This window comes from Taudactylus pleione, unplaced genomic scaffold (genome assembly GCF_031769625.1).
Source record: "Taudactylus pleione unplaced genomic scaffold, aTauple2 ptg000407l, whole genome shotgun sequence".
In the NCBI taxonomy this organism is placed as follows: Eukaryota; Metazoa; Chordata; class Amphibia; order Anura; family Myobatrachidae; genus Taudactylus; species Taudactylus pleione.
The window spans coordinates 1,542,145-1,560,746 of NW_028284809.1; the positions used below are offsets into that span (position 1 = coordinate 1,542,145).

General features: G+C 46.6%; 1 protein-coding gene across 2 annotated transcripts in view; it reads right to left on the reverse strand.

The window, feature by feature from the left end:
• The window catches only part of LOC148506365 (NFATC2-interacting protein-like), a 45,537-nt gene that overhangs the window by 20,474 nt on the left and 6,461 nt on the right, over nucleotides 1–18,602 (reverse strand). The window contains exons 2-3 of one of the 2 annotated variants that reach the window (XM_088446906.1): nucleotides 13,410–13,652; nucleotides 1,592–1,702 (exon numbers count right to left, since the gene is read on the reverse strand). In XM_088446906.1, the coding sequence (XP_088303032.1) occupies nucleotides 1,592–1,702; nucleotides 13,410–13,652 (354 nt within the window). Of the gene's footprint in view, nucleotides 1–1,591; nucleotides 1,703–5,497; nucleotides 5,539–13,409; nucleotides 13,653–18,602 lie in introns of those variants that run through there. The other variant, XM_088446907.1, reaches the window with a different exon arrangement.

The window sequence follows — 18,602 nt, forward strand, 5'->3', positions numbered from 1 at the left end:
ACTTGCCCAATATCTGGCTTATCATTGGCTTTATCTACAGGCACCTCTGATTGGACGATATCCTTACTGGAAGCTTACACGTCACAAAACAACATCTACAGACAAGGATTAATCTTCTTTGGATTCTCTTTGCCTTCCATTGGACATTAAGGCCCTGATTCAGACCCACTCGCAAGCGGCTGTCCGCTCGCAAGTGGGTCGATGGTGTGCACTGCGCATGACGGAGGGAGCTCCGTCGTTCGCATGCGCCAGACGCGACGAGCGAAGGACTTTCCTTCGCTCGTTGTGTCTGATCAAAGGGGGCGTGCTGTCGATGTTGATTGACAGCACGCCCCCTTTGGTGGGCGTGCCTCCCAGACGGGGGCGTTCCCAAGGGAACGCCTACCGTCAGAAGCCGGCCCACTGACATCACTAGTGATGTCAGTGGGAGTGATTTTGGCTCTGATAGAGCCAAAATCACTCCGGGCCTTGCGGTTGAGAAACTGAATGAGGGCCTAAGTGCTTTATAACATAGTATGCTTTCGTGGTGGAAAACGTCCACATATTAATTCACGAGAGGCTTATATAGAAAGCAGGGATGGACATCTATGGTCGATGTTTGCCGACCATCAATGTTTTTCTTGTGATTGTAGTTTTTTTTACCATTCGATGGCAGCATTCCGATGTTTGCCGCCATCAAATGGTAATGATTCGATGGTATTGTGATGGGGTTTTTTTTATTCTGAGTGCTGCACTGTCCCTGCCTGTAGCTCTCAGCATTGAGCATCTTGCCCCGCCCCTGATCCCACCCCCAGTGCCGCCCTGCCCCCACTTTCATCCCCTGCCAGCCATGAAATAGGGATATTGCGCAAGAAGGATTTTTTGCGCATGCGCACATTAAATGAATAGTTTTTCGTAATCTAATACTTTTGATGCGATGGTTACTTGCCATTGAATCGAAAGTTTTGATGGTGGAAGCCCAGCCATCATTTGATGGTGGGCTTCAGATGTCCATCCCTAATAGGAAGCAATGTTTTTAATATTTTCTTTATATCTGCATTTAGTAGTTGTTTCTAGAAGTGACCTCCAACAGGGTTTTTAAACGGTTTGCATATATATATCCATATATGTTAATAGACATTGTATGTTTTCTAGCATGTTCTCAAAAGGGAAGTCCTGAAAACCTGTGATGCTACACACACTACTATCAGCAATAGTGGACAATGTAGATCAAAGCTCCCGTGAAAATTAGGTGGCCGTGTATGGAACGGTGTTGCAAAGATTAGTACAATGACCGTCTCTATCTGGAATTTTAGGCTTTATAGCTACTGACCACCCTGGCCATATACTAAATTAATATTGTACATCCTTATCCGCTGCAGATACTCACAGGCTGCACGTGGGCTCCTCACAAAGTGATGCATAATCCAATTCTCCAAAGCAGCCCCCCCCCATCTCTATCCCAACCGTGCAAATTAATATCACTCTATTATTTCTAGCCAAACAACCTGTAGGAGGTGGCATGCTGCCAGCGGGCGCACATATTAGGAAGACTTCGTTTGTGGGCCTTGGTAACAGCCCTTGTACACAGCAGTGTCAGACAGTACTGTACCTTGTTTGAGTACACCATGGCTGCCATGGGAACAGTTCCAGGAAGGATCCGCCGCCGTTTCGCTCGCTGCGGCATCACCACCGCTACGTCACTGTCGCTGCTCCCTTCGCTCTGCGGGGCACAAACCACAGTCACCACAATACCGTAATAACTTCCTACAACTATCACAGATCCGCCCAGGCATTTATCCCTCCCCACTGATCGGAGATCTCCGCATAAACCCAGAGTACTTATATACAGTTACCACTAGTACTAGAGGGATATTCAGCAAAGGACCCTCTACATACAAACTCGGTACCAGCCCCCCCAAATTCAAGAGATGCTGAGAAATTGGTCTCCATATTCTGCCCTTGGTCCAGGTCCATTGTCGTCAGGGAAGTATAGTTATTATCCTTTATATGGCGCCACGAGGGTTCCGCAGCGCCTTACACAGGACATAAACAAGTGAGCACAAAACAGTTATTAACAGCACAAACAATGCAGGACAGATACAAGATTAATACATTGCTGCATAACACTTCAATAAGCAGCATGGTGTCAGCAACCAAGGGTTAGACGCTGTTGTAAATTAAAGTAGGAGTAAATGAAGGAGAAGAACATGAGGGAAGAGGGCCCTGCTCGTGAGAACTTACATTCTAAAGTTCACCCCAAGAGGCGTTTATATGGGTGAAGTTCCCTTTACAGTTGTGCTCAGCCCTAAGTTAAGGATGTGCACAGGGCTAGTGAACTGCTTACCGCTTGGTTACTCATTTTGGCACGTGTAGACCCTCCTGCGACTTTCACTGATCACTCAGAGGACACAATGTATGGGGTCAATCCAAGTGTGTGCGAAAGGTGCAAATTGCGTGCAACGGCACCTGAACTTACAACCTGAAATGCGCAAAATTTTGCTCGGCTGTTGCCACGATGATCTCGCTAATTGGATTGAGCCCTATGTTTTAGACAAGTGTTAAGGCGCTCATACACGGTGCGATATGCACCGTGCGACGGGGGATCCGACACCAGACATATCAGGCGGCCCCCACACTGAGCGATTGGGTGGCCGGGTGCTCGATATGCTGGCTCCCCCCTCCGGATAGCGCTGCATGGGATCGCACATCGCATCCCCAGATCAACTGATCCTGCAGGAAAATCTGGGGATGCGATGCAAGACCACGGGAGCGCGCTTTGTCCGATATCATGGCCATACACGGTGCGATACAGCAGCCGAATCATACCAGTCAGTCAGATCGGCTGCTTTATCGCACTGTGTATGGGGGCCTTAAACCTGACGAGTGTAATATTCCCAGGACAACAGAAACAGATTGGTTATATTAAACACTGAAAGTGGACAAGAGGAAGAGAGAAAAATGTATTCAAAAGTTTTCAGGATGCACAATATGAAGAAAGAAAAATCTTTAATACACTAAGGTGTCAATTCAATTAGCCACAAGGGGAGAAAATTGCTGTTGCTACGTTACCTCCCCTCGCGGAACGACCTCGCAGTTATTTTAGTCCTAGAGTACTGCCAACAAAAATCAGCATGTCCAGAGCAGCCGTAAGGGGGACATATAGCCGCATGTACTTGCACAAACTCGTGGTGGAGAGTTAATTGAATGGACCCCTAAAATCCAGGGTCAGTGATAACAGCAGCAGCTCCCCTCCCTTACCTACTGTATAGATAATACCCCTTTCAGACATACAACCCGGGAAATTTCCTGCTCAGACCCGGGAATTTCTCCTGTGCAAATTCCCGGGTATTTGGTCGAGACCCCCCTTTCACACTAGTGTCTACCCGGGAAAATTCCTGGGTAGCACCATTCAGACAAGAGCAGGGTTTTTCTGCTTACCTGCCGTCTGCTCCTCCTAGCCTATCCCCTATCTGGCTGATGATGTCATCATTCGGCTGCCGGAAGCCAGCCAATCATAATGCAGTTTTTTTTTATTATTATTATTTTTTAAAATTTCTTTTAATTCCCTGGTGGTCCAGCAGGAGTGCGGGTGGCCCGCTATGGCTGGGACCAGTCGGCGGTCTCCAGCGCGGGTGTCCCAGGCATCCGGCTGGGGACCTGTGTCGCTGACACAGCGACCGGTGTGGTGGGCGACCAGCTGTGGCAGAGACCCGCCGGCGGGTGCCCCCACCGTCCGGCTGGGGTTCTCTGTACACAGCCAGCCGGCGGTGGGGGTGGTGAGCAGCAGCGCTGAGCATCCTATAGGACGCTCTGCGCTGTCAACTCCATGTAAAAGCTGCTTGGTGCTGCCCAGGAGTAGTAAATTCCCGGGGAGAACCATTCAGACATGAGCAGGGTAATTTCCCGGGACTTGAGTCCCGGGAAAAACCCTGTTCGATTGAAGGGGCAACTACCCGGGAACGTGTTCCAGGGTAGGTACCTTTCAGACAGACGCTGCTACCCGGGAATTTGGCTGAGGCAGGCCAAATTCCCTGGATTCTCGATATGTCTGAAAGGGGTATAACGGTAATGCACAGTTAAAGAGGGGATAATGGAATTAGGCAGGTGAAAGGAATGAGGGAGGTAAAGAAGAGGGGTGAGAGGAGTGGAGTAGTCCACACTTGCCTACTTTTGAAAAAGCATTTCAGGGAGATTGTGATAGCAGCACCTATGAGCGCGGCGGTAAAGTGGGCATGTACTGCTACATCTGAGAGGCGTGTCATACATGTGATGGGCGTGTACTGCTATATCTGAGAGGCGTGTCATACATGTGATGGGCGTGTACTGCTATATCTGAGAGGCGTGTCATAAATTTGACTTGCATCCAAATGTAAATGAGCCCCAAAGCAGTCAGTTAGATCTATTTGATGATGAAAACACACTGATACTTTTCAGAAAAAGCTCAGCCATAGGGATCATTGGGGGAGATGTATGAAGCCCTGTAGCGGTATCAGCGCACGTTATGTGCGCTGATACCATTCCTCCCCGATGTATGATCAGTGGTCTGGGCGGTAAAAGACAAGGGTGCTACGCGCCCCTGTCATTATCGGCGCTGCCATCTACAAGATAGCGGCGCCGATAGCCTGGGCCATGTACGAACGGTTTCCTCCCACACTCCAAAAATATACTGGTAGGTTGGCACCCAACAAAAATTAACCGTAGTGTGCGTGTAGATGTGGTAGGGAATATAGAGTGTAAGCTCCACTGGGGCAGGAACTGATGTGAATGGCCAACTAGTCTCTGTAAAGCGCTGCGGAATATGTGTGCGCTATATAAATAACTGGTAATAAATAAATTAATTGTGCCTTATAACCAATGCAGGGAAATAATACTAATGATCCCATTTGAATGTATATATCTCTGTGCAATCAGGGAGATTACTAGACTCTTCAGGGAGACAGGGAGATTACTACTATTTCAGGGAGTCTCCCTGACAATGAGGGAGAGTTGGCAAGTATGTAGTAGTCAGGTAAAGGAGGACTGGCAGGGGAATATGTGCTGCAGCCCAACTCTCTATGTACAGAGAGGGGAAAGAAACATGGGCAGATAAGAGTGGTGAGGAATGAGATGGGTAATAGGTTTGGGGATGGTAAAGTTGGGGTGACAAGTTGGTCATTTTAGGTTTGGCTTGAGTAGGCAACCCTGGTCACTGACCCCCGGCTAGGGGTGTGGCTTGTGAAAGTCAGAGCGCACCTGGGCACTCAATGTGGTGGAACCACAAGTCCCAGCATGTGCTGGATGGCAAGGCATACTGCCCTGGTCATTCCACAACACCTGGGGAGCAGAAAGCCAGCTGTAAGCTCTGCACCCGAGCCTTAGGCACTTTACACCCCTGCTAAATGGCCATTTACCTTACTTCCCTTTACAGTGCCTGTGGAACCTTGACCCCATCAGGGGTATTATACCCAGCACATGTTATGCCCCTTGTTATATGTATTGTACCCACAGCCCCGCTGTGTGACCGCTACATACTCACATCAACTAGTACTACTGATCCATGATCCGCCATCACTGACCTTTTATAGTCCCCGCCTTATACATTCCCTGCTCATTGGCTGCGTCACCTGTCACTCACCGGCATCCTGCTGCAACGAGAAGCTGAGTGGCTGCTCTCTCCCGGACACGCCTCTCTGGCCCGAGCGGCGCAAGGTATGCCGGGAATCGTAGTTCTGGGAACAGGAAGCAGCGTGGAGATCATAGGCACTTGCGTCTGCTACCTCCCACTGGCATGGGGCTGGGCTGGCAGTGGAGGGTGAGGGGCGGGATCTGCAGGAGCTTGGCAGCAGTGGGAATTTTTTTTGGAACTGACTCACACTACAGTACTATTACATATTAGAACAGGGAAGTAGGAGTATATTGCCAGCACATTGCATAACTGTATAAATTTTACAATTATGCAATAGTAACAGAAAAGTTTCCCACTATTTAACATATTCCAAGGGGATTTTAATTATTGTTATGTATTAAAACAATGATCTGAAATGCAAAACGACTATAATTAGATTTTTTTTGGTTAGATACATATGTACCTCTAATGTCACATGCTGGTGTAAGAAATCTTACCGTGTATGGGCCGCCCTAAGAAAACATTGGGAACTGCCAACATAGCGCATAATTACACCAGAAATACTCAGTTTTCCATAAAACACTGCTGTTCACAAATGTACATGGAAAGGTGGCCATACTGTACGTTGACAGACGTTTGTGTGGAATTTGGGGTATGGGGGTGCCAAGGCTGCCATTAACAGACAACTTTAAAGCACAGACTGCATGGCACTGAATTGAAGTATGTATTCCCACCAGCCTAGTGGTAGTACCCAGGGCCGGTGCAAGGTTTCCATGCGCCCTAGGCAACATTTCACCAACCGCCCCTGCTCCCTCCAATTCATAATATGCCACGCATCAGTCTCCCCAGTGAAAACATGCCACACAGCAGTGTCCCAAATTCATAATATACTATACGAGGCTGAAGTTAGCTTCTTATTCGAGCTCCAGCTTCTTGTTCAGAACATGTTATATTAAAACATTTTTATCAAATAGAATCAATAAGCTTACATTGAATAAACAAAATGTGGTATCTATTACACAAATTTCAATTGTATTTTGCTTGGCCCACACAGGTTGAAATAGGGTGGTAAAGTGGGCACAGGGACCAGATTTTCTATATTTGAATAAGTAGCTGTGCAAGGGTTAACTAACCTTGGGCAACAAATTTGACACTTGGAATCTACTTACACATGACCCACTTGCAATTGGCCTTGCCCAACAAGGTTTTGGGCATGAAATAGGGTGGTAAAGTGGGCACAGGCACCAGATTTTATATACATTTGGATTACAGTACAATGATAAAATACATGGCTTTTAGATATTTTTACCAATATTAAAGAAATAAACAAACAAAATCTAAAACAACTTGAGGGTCCCTGCACATCTGTACATGATATATAGGATTCTATAGCATAAAATTTGGATCACGGAAAGGTCACATTTAAGACATGAATTTTAGAGACTGCGGAAAGGTTATTATTCACTAAGAATAAATGAAGGGATGTAGTCGCCATCCCGTCGTGCGGTATACCGACGATCAATATACCGATGCAAGGACCCCAAATGTAAGTATCCGGGGATAGTGGGAGGGTTAGGGTCAGGCACCAGGAGCAGTATTAGGTTTATGGGGTTGGGTTTAAGCACTAGGGGGAGGGTTAGGCAAAAAGGGAGGATGTTAGGTTTACGGTGTGGAGAGAGGTAGGTTATGGTACTTACATTATCTTGTCAGGATTCTAACTGTCCGGATTCCCCCTTCGGTACTCTGAACGTCGCCATCCCGACCGCTGGGACCCCATACCCAACCCTAGATAAATGGGGTTAAACCCCTGCACAATTACAGATACTTATTCAAAATGACAATATCTGGTGCCTGTGCCCACTTTAATGCCCTATTTCATGCATAAAACCTTGTTGGGCAAGGTCAATTGCAAGTGGGTCATATGTAAGTGACCCCACTATGTGGATTCCAAGTGTCACATTTGTTGCCCAAGGCTAGTTAACCCTTGCACAACTACAGCTACTTATTCAAATATATAAAATCTGGTCCCTGTGCCCACTTTGCCACCCAATTTCATGCCCAAAACCTGTGTGGGCCAAGCAAAATACAATTGAAATGTGTGTAATAGATACCATATTTTGTTTTTTCAATGTAAGCTTATTGATTCTATCTGATAAAAATGTTTTAATATAACATGTTCTGAATAAGAAGCGGGAAAATGAAAAAGCTGGAGCTTGAATAAGAAGCTAACTTCAGCCTCGTATATACTATATAGAATTACACACAGCAGAGCGCCAAAATCATAATGTACCTCATAACACCTGCCGCAAATTCATAATATGCCACACAGCCATGAATTATGTAATTCATTTTTTTAGTGGACTCAGCGGCGCCCTCCAGTGGTCGGCGCTCTTAGGTGGCTGCCTAATGGTAGTACCGTTACAGTACCTCCATTTTATACAACCTAGCCAGAAGACCTTTGAGAATTCCAGGATCTCATGGCAGAACCTGCTATTGTTATGGAATAGGGAAGTTGCACTGTGTGAGGGAAGGTGCATCATTCCTATGTAAGCCAACAAGGAGAGAGATTTTACACGGTATAATTTATTAAAACATTTCATTTAGGGGCTATGGGGGGGGGGGGGGTGACCAATATAGGGGAGACTAGAAGATAACATGGGCGCACAAGTTGCTTGAGACACGTATTTAATAAACACAGGTCGACCACCTTTTAATGCGAATACATTTTTCCATTGATTGTTGTATGAAAAGGATTAGGTATTGGAAATCTATGGCCAGCCCCAAATATATTTTTAGTAGATTCATAGTAAATAGCAAACAATCGCCTCCTGCTAATTATTGCCTACTATTCCAGGAGACTCCTGAATTAGGGAGAGACCAACTCTCAAGACGAGAGCAGAGTTCTGTTCTCACATCCTGCAAGGTGATATTATCAAGCCCTGCCTACGCCCAATACACATGATCCGACTCTGGGGATGTACAGTGAGTCCCCCCAAAAGCATGGTCTGCTTTTGCAGGATTTAGGGTCATATTTAGCAACGTGAACCTACAGCCAGGGAACAGTCGGTGTCTATTTAACCACCATTGCAGCGCCGTGGTACATGGAAAATTAATGAAAGGGCGTTATTTGAATAAAGCATTGGTTTCCCCATTTTATATATTTTTATTTTATCTGTTTTGCAGTTTACACTTTATTTCCATAAGGAGATCTGAAAGCGCAAGTCTCAGGCGCTCTCATCAGCCGTGCTTGTGCGAATCGGCTAATTATACCACCCGCAGAACAAGTGCCTGCAATGCTCTGCCTCAGCGAGCAGCAGGAGCCCAGAGCACTGACAAGTTGGTACAGGGGGTGCAATTATGCACTGTACAAAGAAATTAGGGTGGGGACGGGAGAACATGAAAGAATGTGACCATGGCAACTGTGCAATGTGATAATCTCTGTATAGAGACGGCTGAAGGTGAACACACCCATAGCTGTCTGACAAGTTTATCAGCTCAGGGGGTAACAAAGCATAGCGAGAGACAGGTGCTGCCTAAAGTATGTTATGGGGGTATAATTACAGATCTGCATGCCAAAGGTACTAATTCCCAGCTAATTCCCAGATAGACTGACAGGACTCCTTTTGCACCAGAAGACAGATCTCTCTGCTGCAGGTTACATTAGCGTGCTTGGGCCAGCAGCCACCCGCAGGAGGGCAAATCCCGCTACTCCGCTCAACTGACTGCAATGGGCCAGATTTACCCCCTCCCCACCACACACCTACCCCAAGAGATGGCAAGATCTTAGGTCAGCCATCCAATTGGGGCTCAGGATGAGTGTCAAAAAGGGGGTAGAGTTGAATTTGGCACTTGTTAAGGTGCCAGTACACAGTGTGATATAGCAGCTAATCCGACGGATTGGATATTGCTACTATATAATCCTATAGATTGTAAACTTGCGAGCAGGGCCTTCCTACCTATATACTGTATCTGTGTTATTACCCAGTTTTGTTCCATTAATGTTTACAATTGTAAAGCGCAACGCAATATGCTGCGCTATATAAGAAACTGATAATAATATCGTACCGTGTATGGGCACGACATCGGACAGTGTGCGCTCCCGTGGGACAGCACTCCCAGATCTTACTGCGTGTTCAGTTGATCTGGGGATGCGATTATTATTATTACATTTTATTTATAGGGCGCCACAAGTGGCCCGCAGCGCCGTACATACAGTACAGGGTACACAGAACATTACATTACAGTAACCAAAATATAAACAGCACAAGTAACAATTAGTAACACAATTCTCCATACACAATACAGCTGGGAAGGTGAAGGCTGTCATAGAAGTGCTAGAGAAGAAGGCTGAGACATTGGGGAGGAGGACCCTGCTCCTAGGAGCTTACAATCTAGGGGATTGTACGATGTAGGGGGTTGTGCGATGTACGATCCCATGCAGCGCTATGTGGGTGGGGGAGGGAGGACCCGGCATATTGGGCTGTCGGCCACCTGATTGCTCAGTGTGCGTTGGGACCGCCCGATATGTCGGACGTCTGATCCCCCGTCACGTCGCTAGGTGCATATCGCACCGTATGGGCTGCTTTAGTGTAGTTGTAAGATGTCCGCACACAGGGCCCGATTCAGAGCTGCTCGTGAGCAGCCGCTCGTTCGCGCCGAGCGATGTTCGCACAACTGCACATGTGTATGGGTCGTAATGCGCATACCAGTCATTGCGGTCAGAAATCGTGCGCTCGTAAAACAGCGAGGGGCTGCTAATTTGAGTTACAGAATGAGGCGTTTGTGTGTGGTGACAGGGGAAGGTGCTTGAAAACGGGGAGTGGAGATCCGAACGCAGGCGTGCCAAACGGTCAAAACAGGCGTTTAATGGGTGTGCATAATTAACAAAGCAGCGTCATCGACCACGTCACTTGGTTGTCTTTTAGCCTGAACTACTCACAGTGATAGCGGGAAGTAAATCGCTCAAATGATATATCCGGCCCCTTTTTCAGAACGAGTGTCCGCAAATAGCGTCCAGCTCTGAATTAGGCCCACAGGTCACTAGTCCGGTTCTGACATTTACCCACATATCCTATAAACACCAATTAGATGATCACATTTTGCAATCTGAGGCCATCCGCCATTACTGAATGACACATCCGTGCCTGCGGCCAGGTTAGGTTGTGTTAGGGTATAGCAGACAGCCCCTTAGTTTACACATCGTTCGTATGGAGAATTGTAAACAGCTCACGAGCAGGGCCCTCTTGACTCGTGCTATTCCTTCCCTCACTTATACTATCTCCTACTCACTGCCAATAACAGCACCCAACCATTGGGTTCTGCCACCCTGCTGCGTATTTGGGTACTATGACTGCTGCTGGTTATAACCCATGTCCATGATCTGTACTGCAAGTCCCTTCTTGTTTGGTTCATAGTGTTCCTGTATTTGTAAGGCACTGTGGGTCCCTTATGGAACCATATTAAGGATAATAATGGAGACAAGAGCCTAATATAGGCTTCCCCTGTAGTAGCACAGGTGAGAAACACCTAAGGTCATTCATGTAGATGGGTCAGCAGCACATACAGTACAAGTAACGGATATTTACATGCACCGTTCTGTTATTACACCCCAGCTACACAGAATTCTCTGACATCACAGCAGGCTATGGTCACTGATCTTTAGCACTGTGAACATGGGGTACTGCAGGCTTAACGCATTTTTAGGCTCAGGGGTGCCCCTCTAATTGAATCCATATGTAAGTTTGCAGTGCTGCTTGCTGGAGGTCAGGGAGGTTAGTACCATAGACCTGGTGTAGACTGTTCCAGCTGGTAAGTGTGGGGCAGTGCCTCTATCAACAAGACATTCACAGACTATACTTCAAGCCCACCCATTATACAGAAAATAAGTCATTCAACAATCGAATTTGCAATGTGGTCTGGACGCATTACTAGCGCCCATGATCGCATTGCATGATGTGATCTGTGTGCCGACATATCAAATAGCCTCCGCAAGGACAGGGGCTCTGAAAAGGATACACAGTCCCCTGCTAGGTGCTCGGACTGAAGAGACAGTCTTCACGCCTGTGCCGGGCTCCAGCAAAAGCCTGGTGTACAGACCACACGTGTGGCGGCCATTGTTTGGGAGGGTACTTCCAGAACCCTTTCACGGTTGGTTCTGTGATGTCTAGCCCATAGGCTACTGCAGCACAACGCCATATTTATATGGCGGTACCTGCGGGGGCCAGGCTCTAGATTGCTTTGCATTCCAGAGCTTGGTAAATCTGCCAGCGTCGCCTCCCCCTCAGAAATCTATGGGGGCTGCGGCTGCTGTCGAAAATGAAGGGATAGCAGCAGATATGGGAGATCTCTGATGCGGCCCCCTCCCCATAATACATCTCTGGTAGTGTAACCTCCACAAACCCCCAAGTAAAAGTTGTCTGGGGAGAGAATGAGAGGAGGGGGTAGGGTGATGGAAACCTCTCTCTAGGTCAGTTCCATGCTGGGTGTTTATAATTGATCGGATACTGTGATAACCTGCAGTGTCCATTAATAACCTGTGTTTTACATAGATCTGCATCAGGCGGTCACAGGAATTCACAGCTACACTACAGAGACAATTAGGGCCCTGGCTGTAGATTAGTAGTTTTTACAGGAAATACGGGATCTCAGATCCTGGATATTGGGATGTTAGAGAGGAGATGTATCAAGCCTTAGAGAGATATAAAGTACCAACCAATCAGCTCCTAACTGCCACGTTACAGGCGGTGTTTGAAAAATGACAGAAGCCGATTGGCTGGTACCATCTCTCTCCACTTTGGCTCTCTCCAAGATTTGATACATTTCCCCTTAAGTCCCCAGACACTGTAGAGACTAAAGTGAACAGGGACTTTCATCCTGAAGACACAGATGAGACCTACACCTTGAGGGGTATTCAATTTGGAGCGAAAACTCCGGAGTTTCCGCTTGGCGAGGTTTTCGCCGCACATCAGAGGTTTTACCAGCGAAAAAGTATTGCGCGCGCCCCCGCTTATCCCCGTATTCAATTTGAAATCGTCGAAAACGGGACCCGATGAAACTGAAATCAGCGAAAACTTCGCTGTTTTTTTGGGGAATTAGCCTGTCACCCCCCAAAAGATGCTCTGACATGGGGGATCACTCTGGATACCCCCGATTAACCCTGCTGAAGGTTTTTGGGGTCTTTAAACGGGCTTGATAGCTGCTATTTTGGGGATTTGGGAAGGTGGTGAAGAATAGTATTTAGGAGTTTTTTTCCCAGAAAATAACTAGTCCCAGCAAATTTGGGGTGCTTGAAAATGGGGGTGAGCATATTTAAAAGTTGCTAAAGTGAAGTTTTAAAAAAAAAGTTAAAAATCCACCTGCCACAAGCACCTGCAATGAAAAAAACATTTGGGGCATACTTGGGGACCCCCTAGATTGTAGTTCGTCAGTTTTTTACTGTGTACCCCTAAAAAAAAAATGTTGGCATCCAAAATGAAAGTGCTTTTTTTTGGGTGTTCCGAGGTTTTTTTTTTTAATTTTTCGAAACAGTTAACCTTTGGGGGACTGTCTGAAGACTGCAGGGGGGTTCCCGCAACGTTGCACCCCAAAAACCCCAATTCTGCACTTTTTTCCGCCACCTATTCATATGCGAAACTTTTTCGCCAAGTCGAATGCATTAGACTTTCCGCATAGGCGAAAAGTTTTCAAATTGAATACGGTGTAAAAGCAAAACCGACGAAAATGACGTCACTGGCAAAACTTTTTCGCCGATCTCGGCTTTTCGCTCCAAATTGAATACCCCTGCTTGGGTGCAGCTAGCAGGTAAGGAGCCTCATTTACCTACCGCCTCGTACCTGTGAGATAAGGTCTCCGTGCAGGTACTGGATTCAGACTGTGCAGCGTTCAGCAGCGGCTGGGTCACAGAAACACCAGAGGCATTCAGGTCCTCCGCGGCCTCTTCCAGCTGATCATCCACAAGAGTCTCCGTCATCACATCGGAGGGGACCACGCTCGCAGCAGTGACCGCCTCTACATCTGATTCCACCACATCTGTAACCACAGTATCCTTGGGAAGTTTCTTTGGGGGCTGTTAACAAATGAGAGATTAGTCAGACTTTACTGTATTAGAAGATATAAGGGGAGATGTACCGAGCCTTGGAGAGAGCTAAAGTGGAGTACTAGCCCAAAACAACCAATTTGTTATTTTAAAGACTGTGGGGCAGATGTACTAAGCTCTGGAAAGTGATAAAGTGTAGAGTGATAAACGACCAACCAATCAGCTCCCAACTGTCATTTTTCAAACACATCCTGTAACATGACAGTTAGGAGCTGAGTGGCTGCCAGTTGATCACTCTCCACTTTATCACTTCCCAGAGCTTAGTACATCTCCCCCTGTGTATGAGATGTATGAAGTGGCAGGCTACGGGCGTTATTTGTCGGGACCTGCTTCGCCCATTTAGCGTGGCGCAGCAAGTCCCTGCTTCGCTGGCATGTATTAATATCCATGTTGCTGAAGAGGGAGACTTAATTCACCTGTTCAGTGAATTGCGCCCTCCCTCTTTCGGCCGGGCCGCCGTCGCTGACCAGCGCTAGCATGCATAATGTGCATGTGTCAGTCAAATTCCTCCCAGCGGCACCCACTGCATTATTAATTAAAAAATAAATAAAAAAAACTTTTAGTATGTACAATCCCTGGCTGTCAAAACGGACAGCCAGGATCAGTGCTATGCATGAGACAATGACAACTGCAGCTGTCAGCACTGATTATCTATACATCTGCCTGCACATCGGTCAGGAGAGAGTCCTTCATTCATTTCCCCCTGTACTAAAGGACTGATTGGTAGCTTTACACAACTTCTTCACTTTCTCTCTCCAAAGCTTGATACATCTCCCCCTCGGATACTTAGGGGTATATTTACTAAAGCGCTGCGTTTTTAGAATTGGAGAGGTTGCCGATAACATTTATCTTGCGCCTTCTAGAAGATAATAGCTAGAATCTGATTGGTTGCTATGGGCAACATCTCCACTTCTATAAACTCGCATTTTAGTATATACACCCCCTAGTTTTTGGTCATTTACACACAGTGTAAACCTGTAGTCCTGCACCTGTATCTGCCATGGTGGGAATGGTAGTGTTTAATGGGCAGATCAGAGATGCTCCTTCCCCAGTATGTAGCAGGCACATGAGTATGCTCACTTCTGTGCCAACACAACTTCACATGAGAAAGTGGCAAGGGAAGATACGCCAATGTCCCTACTAAAGCTATGAATTAGTACTAAGCAAGCTAATCATTTACTAGCCTAACTAAAAATGTAAAGTCAATGATGGCATTGTTCTAAGCGGTAGTTGGAAGTGTTTGACCATATGACTCTCCTGGGTTACACTGTATAAGCCAGTCCCGGATTATAGGGAGGGCAACAGTGGGTGTCGTCCCGGGACCCCACACAGGGGGCTCCCCAATACTGTCCCTGGACCCAATCCCTAAAACAATTTTTTTTTTCTTTCATCGGAGCCGCCTGCCGCAGCCCGCGATTAAGCCCCGCCCCCTTGGATTTTTCCCTCCAAAAAACGGGACTCAGAAAGAGGCAAAACATCATTCCTGGACTTTTGTCCAGGAATGATGATGTTTGTCCATGCAAATTTATATATATTATATATATATATATATATATATATATATATATTTATATATTAGGGGTGAGCGGGTTCGGATTTCTGAAATCCGAACCCCCCCGATCCGAGTCAGGCTCGACTTTTCCCGCCTGACTCGGATCTGAAATCGAGGCAAAACGTCATCATCCCGCCTTCCGAGTCTCGCGGGTTTTGGATCCTATATAAGGTACCCGCGTCGGCGCCATTTTCTCACTCGGCTGTGGACAGTGAAGAGGGAGGGTGGGAGTTAGGGCTGTGTAGTGTAGTGTAGTGTAGTGCTGCTGTTGTCCACTACTTCAAAGTCCATAGGGGCTGGCTGTGTTGTGCTGTGCTGCTGTTGTTAATAGGGGCTGTGTCCACTACTTCAAAGTCCATAGGGGCTGGCTGGACTGTGTTGTGCAGTCAGTTCTCCATAGGGGCTGTGTCCACTCCAAAGTCCTGTGCAGTGTCCCAGTCCTAAAGGAGCGCTGTAGTGTTGTCCAGGGGGTGCTCTGTCCATCAGGGGTGCTCCCCCCAAGTGCTAAAAAAATAATATATTTTCTGTGTTTGTGAATTGTGTGCGCAGTAGCCGCACGTGCATCAACAAAGTAGTGCCAAGCGTGCGCCTGTGTCATAAGTAAAGGGCCGGCTGGCTTGACCGTTAAGGGTGCTGTAACCCCCGAAAGTACACTCCAGTCCAAACCAAAAAAAAAATTATTTTCTGTGTTTGTGAATTGTGTGCACTGTGGCTGCACGTGCATCAACAAAGGAGCAGCGCCAAGCGTGCGCCTGTGTCCCATAAGTAAAGAGCCGGCTGGCTCATTTCTTAAAGGGTGGTGTAACCCACAAAGTGCACTACTCTCCAGCCAAAATAAAATAATATTTTCTGTGTTTGTGTGCGCTTTAGCCGCACGTATATATATCAATATAACATAAATGGAGGACCAAACTTTCTCCGATAAAAATAAAATTGAGAAAGATCAAGAACCTCTTCCTCCTAGTGCTGTTGCTGCTGCTGGGAGTTGTTCATCATCCCAGAGAGGAAGTAGGAACATCACTACTTTTACTAAACAATTGACCCTCCAACAGTCCCTAGCGATGAGGATGAAGTACGACAGCAGTCATCCTGAAGCAAAACGTATAACTGAGGCCTTGACTGCTATGTTGGTGTTAGACGTGCGTCCGGTATCTGACATTAGTGCAGTGGGATTTAGACAATTGATGGAGGTAGTGTGTCCTCGGTTCCAAATCCCGTCTAGATTCCACCTGCATCCTCAAAGCAGCAGCGACAAGCGTGCGTCTGTCTGTTAAAGGGTGGTGACACCCTCAAAGTGTGCTACACAAACAATTAAAATATTGTTCTTTTTTTTTCTGTCTTTGTGAATTGTGTGGGCTGTAGCCGCACCTGCATCCTTAAAGCAGCAGCGACAAGCGTGCGTCTGTCTGTTAAAGGGTGGTGACACCCTCAAAGTGTGCTACACAAACAATTAAAATATTGTTCTTTTTTCTGTCTTTGTGAATTGTGTGGGCTGTAGCCGCACCTGCATCCTTAAAGCAGCAGCGACAAGCGTGCGTCTGTCTGTTAAAGGGTGGTGACACCCTCAAAGTGTGCTACACAAACAATTAAAATATTGTTCTTTTTTCTGTCTTTGTGAATTGTGTGGGCTGTAGCCGCACCTGCATCCTTAAAGCAGCAGCGACAAGCGTGCGTCTGTCTGTTAAAGGGTGGTGACACCCTCAAAGTGTTCTACACAAACAATTAAAATATTGTTCTTTTTTTTTCGGTCTTTGTGAAATGTGTGGGCTGTAGCCGCACCTGCATCCTTAAAGCAGCAGCGACAAGCGTGCGTCTGTCTGTTAAAGGGTGGTGTAACTCTCAAAGTGTTCCAAAAAATAAAAAACTATTTTTTTAATGTGTTTGTGACTTGTGTGCGATGTAGCCACACTTGCATCCTCAAAGCAGCAGCGACAAGCGTGCATCTGTCTGTTAAAGGGTGGTGTAACCCTCAAAGTGTGCTCCACAAACAATAAAAATATTCTTTTTTTTTTTCTGTCTTTGTGAATTGTGTGGGCTGTAGCCGCACTTGAATCCTCAAAGCAGCAGCGACAAGCGTGCGTCTGTCTGTTAAAGGATTACATCGGTGACAGCATCCAAGTAGGCATGTCAGACAGTCCGTACCTGTACTGGCAGGAAAAAGAAGCAATTTGGAGGTCCCTGTACAAACTGGCTCTATTTTACCTGAGTTGCCCCCCCTCCAGTGTGTACTCCGAAAGAGTGTTTAGTGCAGCCGGGAACCTTGTCAGCGAAAGGCGTAGGAGGTTGCTTCCACAAAATGTGGAGAAGATGATGTTCATAAAATGAATTATCAACTCTTCCAGGGAGACCAGCCTCCAGAACGTACAGAGGGACCTGTGGTTCCAGCAGGGACGAATTAATACTCTGTGAGGATGAGGATGTACACACTGAAGAGGGTGAGGAATCGGTGGATGAGGAGGATGAGGATGACATCTTGCCTCCGTAGAGCCAGTTTGTGCAGGGACACATTAATTGCCAGCTTGTTTTGTGGGGGCCCAAACGAACCAATCATTTCAGCCACAGTTGTGTGGCAGACCCTGGCGCTGAAATGATTGATTTGTTAAAGTGTGCATGTCCTGTTTATACAACATAAGGGTGGGTGGGAGGGCCCAAGGACAATTCCATCTTGCACTTCTTTTTTTTTCTTTGCATTATGTACAGTTTGGGGCCTAGTTTTTCTAACTGCCATCCTGTCTGCCACTGCAGTGTCACTCCTAGATGGGTCACGTGTTTGTGCCGCCCACTCGTGTCGCTTAGCATAGTCATCCAGCTACCTCGGTGCAACCTTTTGGACATGAAAACACTATTGTGAGGTGTGAGGTGATCAGAATAGACTGGAAATGAGTGGAAATTAAGGTTATTGAGGTTAATAATAGCATAGGAGCAGAGAAACCAACAAATTCTGTGATTTTAGCTGTTTTTATGCTTTTTTAAAAAAAAATACAGATCCAAAACACAAAACCCAGAACCCAAAACACGGAAGGGTGGTTTTGGCAAAACCAATCCAGATCCAAAACACGAAGAAAGATCCAGATCCAAAACCAAAACACAAAACACAAAAAGTGGCCGGTGCACACCCCTAATATATATATATATAGGCCCCCACAGACCTTAATCCGGCCCTGGTATAAGCGCTCTAAAGCTTGGCACGGATTGATTAGCAATGGGCAGTTACAAGGACTGGGAAGTGTGCGCACCACACTCACCGTAGAAGTAGGAGTAGCAGTTTAGAAAGGACACTTCCATGTGATATGGCAGACAGATGAGCTCTTCACCAGTATCAAGTCCCCTATTTATGGGCTTACTACCTGGACTTCACTAGAACTTCC